The sequence below is a fragment of the Thunnus maccoyii genome, chromosome 9, assembly GCF_910596095.1.
Source record: "Thunnus maccoyii chromosome 9, fThuMac1.1, whole genome shotgun sequence".
Classification (NCBI taxonomy): Eukaryota; Metazoa; Chordata; class Actinopteri; order Scombriformes; family Scombridae; genus Thunnus; species Thunnus maccoyii.
The window spans coordinates 11,768,539-11,777,289 of NC_056541.1; the positions used below are offsets into that span (position 1 = coordinate 11,768,539).

General features: G+C 39.5%; 1 protein-coding gene across 3 annotated transcripts; it reads right to left on the reverse strand.

Moving 5' to 3' along the window:
* Nucleotides 1-559: 559 nt before the first annotated feature.
* Nucleotides 560-6,964, reverse strand: fsta (follistatin a). Of its 3 annotated transcripts, none has more exons than XM_042420071.1 (6): nt 6,778-6,964; nt 5,412-5,603; nt 4,989-5,207; nt 4,610-4,834; nt 3,796-4,026; nt 560-1,744 (listed from the first exon to the last, which is right to left on the reverse strand). In XM_042420071.1, the coding sequence occupies exons 1-6, from the start codon at nt 6,866-6,868 to the stop codon at nt 1,656-1,658; spliced, it is 1,047 nt and encodes a 348-aa protein (XP_042276005.1). In that variant the 5' UTR covers nt 6,869-6,964; the 3' UTR covers nt 560-1,655. The 3 variants fall into 3 exon arrangements, with proteins under 3 accessions (XP_042276005.1, XP_042276004.1, XP_042276006.1); XM_042420070.1 differs by having other exon boundaries at nt 5,406-5,603; XM_042420072.1 differs by lacking the exon at nt 560-1,744 and having other exon boundaries at nt 2,126-4,026; nt 5,406-5,603.
* Nucleotides 6,965-8,751: the final 1,787 nt, after the last annotated feature.

The window sequence follows — 8,751 nt, forward strand, 5'->3', positions numbered from 1 at the left end:
ATGTTGCACAACGTGTAAAATGCTGTATTCAAGTGCTTTTTGGAGCATACTGCATTAAGGGTGGACAATAGGGATCAAATCCCTTATAATGAATTCTTTATATTGCGATCATGTTATAGTAAATTTTCTGGGAAATCTACAGACAACCTGTTTACACATAAATAACAGACAGGAATGCCTGTTATTGGCCACTCCAAATGATTTAAATAACTGATAAGTGAGGTGTATCGTCTCACTGATGCAAAAATCATAAGAAAATCCAATATTGTCATAAATCAGTCCTGCTCATTAATTTGTGAAGTTGCCCACAACTTTCTAATACACTAAGAGATATCAAAGGTAAAGATGCTGTGAGATAAACAGTAAAACAGGTAAAATCTCCAACAAAGATGGAAAGCTTATATCATATATTGTCATATCGCCCAACCCTATGCTGTGTGTAGGCCTATAACATGATTTTGATGCAACTATTCCTTTGAATTGAACACATGTATTGAAATTTTGATACATTTAACTACATGTTATCCATAAATCAATAACATAACAGAGTCAGAAAAAGTATAAGGAAAAAAACTTTTATTGTTTCACTCTTCATATCTGTACAAATACCATCAAACTTTGTATGTACATATGACATTTACATAAAAAATACAAAACTATATATTCATAACAGAATTTTGTATTTCTCTTGTGATGTTTGAAAATAAAAATGCATTCTGAGAAAAAACAAAAAAAACAAAAAGAAACAAAGTGATGAAGTCTGATATAGTGTCGAGTACTGCAGTACGTTAATTCTATTTTAGCTCTGCGAGAGCAATATGGAGCACATTGGCAAGAAGACAGCACACAAATGTTAATGGCACATTGTTTCTGAAATAATCAAGTATCATCCAAAGTCTACCTCTGCTCTAATGTGGTGAGACAAAATAAATGCTATTGAATAATGTCTAAAGTTGTTGTCTCTGTGTAGAAACAAATCTAAGGGGCTAAAACTGAAGAATAACCAAAAAAAAAAAAAAAAAAAAAAAAAAAAATTATAAGAAAAGAAAAACAAATGGCTCTTTTTTTCTCTTCCATTTCATCACTGCTGTGTTGCACCTTTTACATTGCTCTTTTGCAAAACCATTGAGAGAATCCCTTTGGTCAGTTATTATGAGTTGTAAACAAACCAGAAACACTTCTGTACATAAAATGATTGATATATTCCCAATAAATAAACACACAGCCTAAACATGCATTTACCTATGTGTGACATAGACATCTGTGATAGAGATTTGACAGTAACAAGCAGATTTTTACAGCTCAGGGAATGCAATTTACAGCTTGTAGAGGACTTATACTTACACGGTAACATGACAAATAAATAACACTGCTTCTCTTTGGACAAATATATTTCTTCATGATAAAAAAAAGAAAGTAAAAAGGACAACAACAAAAAAAGGGGAAAATGAGTGGTAACACAATATATCATGGTAGATAGTAAGCCTGACATTGTAAATGTATAAATTATAAAACACAAAAAAGTATAAATAAACATCTAGCAGACTGAACTATATGTATACTTCCTTTTTCTTTAAAAAATAAATAAGCATACACATAATGTACAGTATGGACATGATTCCTTGCCCTGGGACTGTTCCCCTAGTGATGGGGGCCTATCCATCCAGTATAGAAGATAAATGGACATAGGCCATGTAGTCTGAGTCCTCATCTTCCTCATCCTCCTCCTGGTCTTCTGTAATGGCTATATGGGAGAATATATGGTAGCTGTTGTATGAATATGGACCGCAACAGCGCAGAATATCACTGAATGTTCTGACAAAAAGCTCACAGCAAAGCCACTGGCACACAGCCTCCCTTTTTTCTGCTTATATATGTTTATGTTTATGTATGTGTGTGTGTATGTGTGTGTGTGTGTGTGTGTGTGTGTGTGTCTGTGTGTGTGTCTGTGTGTGTGTGTTTGTGTGTGTGAGGGGTGGAGGTGGGGGTGGTCTGTGTGACTTGGCATCAATAATTACTGTGGTATTCCTAATTATGCAACTTCCATTTACATAATCTAGCAAGTCAGGGCTGCAACAAGAGAAAAAAGAGGGATGAATGGGAGGTGGGGGAGAGGAGGGGGTTGGGAGGGGGGGGGGGGGTTGCAAGGTGGGTTAGGGGGGAGGCTAGGTGGCGGGTAGGGAGGCACTGGGTCTGATGGTTCCAGTGGCTTGGGTCTCTTTTGGACAGATTCCTGAAAGCAGACACACGTAACACAAAAAAAGTGCTCTTGTGTTCTTGGATTTGCTATTTTCTTTGCTCTTATTATTATTATTATCATTATTTTAGTTTCTGACTCGAACATACAGGGAGGGAGGACTCTGCGTCACAGCCTGGCCTTAGCAAGCAGGTCAAAGATCATCAACACAGTTCTGAGGTATTTTCTTTTCTTTTTACAGAAGAGATTTACATCGGACACGTAAAAAAAAAAAAAAAAAAAGCACACAAGCAAGAGCAAGAGTGACAATACAAAAAAGAAAAAAGAAAAAAAAAAACAGGCAGTCCCTCATCAATCCAAATGGATTTGTAATTTCTGATACATATTCTGATAGACAACACATTCAGTGGAAACAGCACGAACAATAGAAGTTAGCTGATAGACGTTTTTTTTTTTTTTTTCTAATGACGAGATGAGAAGTAAGAGAGCGTGTTTCTACAAGCTTCTTCTGCTTATCCTGCACACTGTAAACTATCACATTTATATTTAGCTCATGAGGTGATCATAAAGTTGGTCCCTTGGATTCCATTGCATACCTTAAGGCACATCACATTAAGGTACTCAGTCAGGAGAAAGAAACTAACAAGGAGACATTCTTTAACATAGCAACGTGGAATGTAAATTTGATACTTCCTTGAGGCTATTGTTCAATTTGATGGTTTTCCCCCAGATTTGTGAGCGTATGGATGGCTCAGTCTGGTCTACAGATAGGTAGTCTACGTGATTATCAATTTTAAAATCCATTGTCTTAATTAATCATTATCATGGCACCAATGTTACAATCACCTTATGCACATCATTTGAGTATATTTAAAAGTATTCTGTTCTTATTGACATGTTGGCAGTGTGGTGTATGTCACAAGAGGCAGTGCATTTTGAATTGATTGATTACAGCCAAAAGCAACAAAAAAGAGAAATAATACAAAAACACAAATACACCATTACCTTTAAAATAGCAATGTGACCATGGATTTTACAAGCTGTAAAGATATGACCACTATCATAAAAATAATCCATTACTGATTAAAAAACGGTATGAGATTTAAGGCAACCTGCTCCTGCAGGTCACTAGCATGACCATAAGCTTAACTAGATATTTAAATATCAGGATTGTTCCACTGCAAACAAAATTAGTCTCATTTTATTATTTGCGTTACTTTTATGAAGTTAGCCTTTTATCAGACTCCCATTAGAGTTGACTGATATAGATTTATGCCTTTTCATACACCTTTCTGTTATTTTGTTTTGCAGAAGAATTGGTAAAAGTAAAATAAAAAAAAAAACAACAAGAACACAAGAACAAAAGCCAGCGACAAAGACAACGTCATGCAAGTTCTTCCATTCCCAAGTCCTTTCTGCTTGCTTAAGCTGTGCTTGGTGGTGTGGCTGGGGTGGAAATTTGGGGAAAGTTGGGGTGGGGGGCACTTTCAGAGGAGGGTTTTTGTTGGGGGAAGCAACATGGAATATTGTCTTTTGCTTGGAGGGGAAGGGGAGTTGTTTTGTTTCTCTTTTTTTTCATATTTTCATTATTTACTTACAGTTGCAAGATCCCGAATGCTTGACTTCCAGCAGCACCCCCATAGAACAAGCAGCTTGCTTCATGGCACATTCACTGGGATATGTGGTGTTGTCACTGGCACACACCGCCTCATCCGTCCTGCTCTCTGGACAGGTCTCATCACACAGTGAGCAGCGGCCTCGGCTCATCCGAGCATCCCACAGACACTTTTTCCCCGCGCTGCATTGGATGTCCTCACACGACTTGGCCTCTAGAAGGAGAGAGGAAGGAATCAGCACAAGGGAAATCTTTGATTAGATGGATTATCATGAATGCTTTTCAAGCAGGATCAGATGACTGCTGAGTTTTTGGAGAACTAAGCTAGGAATAAAAACTAAATCCTGTTTTATAGGGTCAGGTCTTGTGGCGGTTAACATGTAGTCATGTTTTAATTAGCATTTTTAAGACTACATGACTTTGATTGACTGCTTTCTGGATACAAATCCATCTGACTCGAATGTTAACTTGAAGCATGTCTTCATGGCCCCCAGCACTCCCTGTTTTGCTCTCTTTCTTCCTCCCCCTCTCTTTCCCTCTCTCCCATATGGGATAGTGCTGCCAACATCAGGAAATAATAAGATGTCTATCATTTCTTGAGCAAACACAAGCAACTACCAAACACACTCTCTCTCTCAAAGACCCCCTCCTCGGTGGAATGTTGGCAAAAATGAGCGGTGAATAACTGCAGAGCTGGCCAGGAAGAAAATGCACTCAAACAATATTCAAAGTCAGTGGCTGGAGGCGCTCTCAGGGAGTGAAGTCTCACGCTCTCACGTCTCTAGTTGCAGACTTACTGATGCATTTTCCCTCATATGCCACTCCAATAGATCTGCCTAGAAGACAGGTAGCTCTTCTCAGGTGACACGCGCTGGCATAGATGATCCCGTCGTTTCCACACAGATACTGCTCAGGCGGTGTCACCTCGGGGCAAATCCGATTACACGTCACACAATATGCGTTATTTGTTTGGTCCACAACGCACGTGGAGCTGCCGGGGCACAAGACGTCACGGCACGTCTCTGTCGAGACAAAGAAATGGGAATTTTTTGTGAAAAATGACACGAAATACATGAAAAATTAGAACAGGCCGCTGGATTCGTAGCACTTGCAGCGTTGAAAAATGAGGAGTTTCGTAAGCAGACAGAATGTAAGAACAATATTTAGCCTACTTACTCTTGCACTTTCCCTGGTACTGCACGTCCAGGTCAGGGTGGCCTTTACATTTAGCCTTCAGCAATGCGCATTCGTCTTTGTAGGTCTTGCCATCCGAGCCGCAGACTGGTCCTTTCCAGGTGATGTTGGAGCAGTCTGGTGCGCACACACAGCGCGGCTTACTTCTTCTGTTCATCTTGCACCTCTTTCCAGGCCCACAGTCAACATTATCGCAGGTTTCTAAAATAAAAGATCTGTGTTATGAGATGCTATTGAGGATGTTGGGCTTGTGCGTAAACTTACTCTGGCGCATATAGAGCGTACTAAGGATTAATTTACGCACGCTGGTTGGATGTAAATTAGATCATCACTGGGATTAATTTACTGACTGAGGATGTGTATTGTTTATGATGTGGAAACGAAGGGAAATGAGTGCACCTCCACCTTTGCAAGGTATGCAATTGGGGGCTCCGCCATTGAAGATCATCCACCTAAAGAGCGTGCTGTTGGGGACGTCCTCCTCGGTCCAGGACGTTCCGAGTCTTCCACTCCGACAGCACTCCTCCCTGCTCATCCCGGGCATGTAGAGCACCTGGCACCTCCCGTTCTTTCCCTGCTGCAACCAGCAGTTCCCAGCTGTAAACAGACAAACAAACAAAAAAAAAGCTCGAATGTCGCACGTTGAACGTCTGAAACCGCTGACCCAGACGCACTATAGACACACACGCAGCCCGTATTATCCGAGACGCTCCCTCCCTCCCCTTTCGCCCTCCCGGCAGTATTTTGTCTGATTCTTTTTTTCTCGAGACTGTTAACACTTGCCTATCCCATCTGTGACTGACAGCCCTTACAATGCAGCCACAAACCAAAAAAGTAAGAAAAATCTTTGGAGGGGGGTTGCCCTTTATTCTCAGACCCTGCTTGTTATCACTGGACAGAAAGTGGAGAGTCTAGACAGCGTTAAATAGCAGCCAATCTCCTTCAGAAAACCACGGTCTTTAGGTTACAAAGCTAAACACACCACCGTCTGTAACGCCTCAGAACAATATACCAGACATGTACACACTAGACTATGACTTGTTTATTAACAAATTAGCTATATAAAGTTTATTTTAATGAAATAAAAATAAAAAAACAGAAGTTTTCCTCTTTCTGTGGCACAAAAATATCCTTTGATCCAGACAACAGCAGGATGTCTAAACCGACACAGACACACATGACATGAAGTGTTCACGAACTGGTGGATATCTTAAATTGAAGACAGATTTCTGGCATATCCATTTGAGCTATAAGCTCTGAAACCACAAATAATATGTTTTATTCTTATCTAATTCTTTGTTATAATTTAACACGTAATTTGGCAAAAAGCAATCTATCGGTGCGCGTGAGAAATAAATAACACGCCCATGAACTCACAGTGGATATTCTGAAGTTTGTTACAGGTTTGACCGCAAGATCTTGAGACACCAAACGCTCAAACAAAAGTATCTGAATATGTTCAGGTATTATGGAAGGCTGACGCTGCCACCAACACGGCGTGGCGGCTTAAGTGCGTGCGCCTGGCGAGATCTGCAAAACTTGCCATATAGTCTCACTTTGAAGTGTCCCAAACGGCACCTGTTTTATGGACGCTTTACGCACGCACTGTCTGATGTACAGAGAGTTTTATCAGCGGGAAAAATGGAAACTCACTTTAAAAAGTTTCACGGTTGCAGTAAGTATCCGACACTCGTGCGCGTTTTGTGGCTGACAGCAGTCGAAGTTTTTCAAAAACGGAAAGATTAAGCGGAAATTGATGAAGAGAGCTTACCTTGAACTTTTTGATGTTCCATGAGGTGACAAAGCCATATGAAGAAGAGAAAAATGCCCGGGTGAAGATGGTGTTTCAGCATCCTAAACATGATGGAGAGGCAAAGTGAACCACGTATTTGACACAGGCAGCGCAAAAGTAATCTGCTTAAGGTGGCAGTGTTGAATAAGTGTCAGTCTGAGAATGCAGCCTCTCTTTTTAAATCTATAAGGGGTCTCGGGTTGACTGTCTCTGGTGGGCGGTCTCCTCTTCTGTGGGGGTGGGGAGAATTTTTTTTTTCTTACCAAAGTTCTTTCAATCCCAATCAGGTGACATCGTTACAAGCAACTTTCTCCTGCCACAACAATTAAAGAATATGAAAATGTCTTTATTTGTTTAAAAAATATATAATTTTCGGAATTATGCGGCTTTGCAGTCAAACCAAAGCAAACACAGCAGGTAAGACAAATTGTGCCAGTTGACATGAATTTGGTTTTGATGGTGAAATTGTATCGTTTTAGTTTTCTGATCACATTATATCAGTCTGAGACGCATAGCTCCTTTTTACGCATGATTTGGACATGCACCTTTAAAGCTACAATAATAATAATAATAATAATAATAATAATAATAATAATAATAATAATAATAATAATAAAGGTATGTGTGACTCATATATCAAGGCTGTTATTACTGTATAATTAAACAGGCCTAGAGCCAACATACCTATCCGGGCATGCCATCAGTCCTTCAAATTAGGAGTACTACTTGTTGGTAACTGATATTTTTTCCACCAACTGCACACAAAAGTGTAAATCTTTTGATGAGAGTTGCCTTTTGGAATATATCCGAGCCCAGACAATAATAGAATTCATAGTAGTCCGCAGCCGCACTGCTAATATTAGAACAGACAGTTGTTTGGGTTTCTCTCCCGGGTCAAGCTTTTAAATATAATCAAACCTGTTTCCGAAGAGGCTTCAGACAGAGAAGGGTGTTGCATTTCATTGAATGAAACACACACACACACACACACACACACACACACACACACACACACACACACACACGTACGCTCGCACGCACGCACGCACAGAGCTTTCCACTCACTGACGCACAGCCTGTACTCCTTCAGAAGTCCTTGCGCGACCTCTTCAGCGGAACTCTGGTTACAGCTCTCTCCAGAGCAAAGAGCAAACAGGCTGCCCTACGAATCAGACACCAGAGAGTTCATTATCTGTCCTCCGGGCACAAGACACTATAATCTCCTCTCATACCAGTGAAATATCACTCAGGTATCGATAATATACAATTCTTTATAATACATCCTTTCAAAATCACCATTATGTGTCTGTTGTGACCAACAGCAATATTATGATAGTCATAAATTATAACTAGTTTGTTTTTTTGTTTTTTCCCCTACTTTTGAAGAGACATTTGTGTTGTAACACTCTTACGTTTGTTATGGGACAGCTGGTTATTTTCTTGTTTGCGCATTTGCATCACAAACAGCACTGAGAAAAAACTTTTTATTTCATTATTGATTTCATCACAAACGGTCTTTCACAAAAACATCAGATGATTAAGAACCATAACAGATAAAGTATAAGGGGTTCACAATATACAATATATATATATGGAATATACAAACATACATACTGTAGAATTTATTATAAAATGATCATTACATAACATCATAATACAAGTTGCAGTTAGATATTCCCGTTAATTATTACTCATATAGGATCACCCACTTTTTCTCATCTAATACCACATGAGACTGACTCTTTGTGCTTGCAGTATTATTTTTTGTGATCCAGTGATGGAGTTCATGCTACTTACTTTACAATCCAACAGCTGTACTTAAGAAAAGAGAAACAGAAGAAGAAAAGCAGATCTGTTGCTCCTCAGTTTACAGGACCTGCTTTCAAACTCTAATCAGCTGACAGGTAATAAATTACCTGCTTTAAATTATAATAAGAAACAGAAGTCAGTTGG

What these genes read in the sequence shown, in the direction of transcription:
- fsta (XM_042420070.1), bottom strand. Translation starts at nt 6,868, where the DNA reads ATGTTTAGGATGCTGAAACACCATCTTCACCCGGGCATTTTTCTCTTC. An exon ending in GGAACATCAAAAAGTTCAAG is followed by an intron (nt 5,604 to 6,777) that starts GTAAGCTCTCTT and finishes GTCTGTTTACAG; the next exon opens with CTGGGAACTGCTGGTTGCAG. An exon ending in ATATGAGGGAAAATGCATCA is followed by an intron (nt 4,027 to 4,609) that starts GTAAGTCTGCAA and finishes CTCTCCTTCTAG; the next exon opens with AGGCCAAGTCGTGTGAGGAC.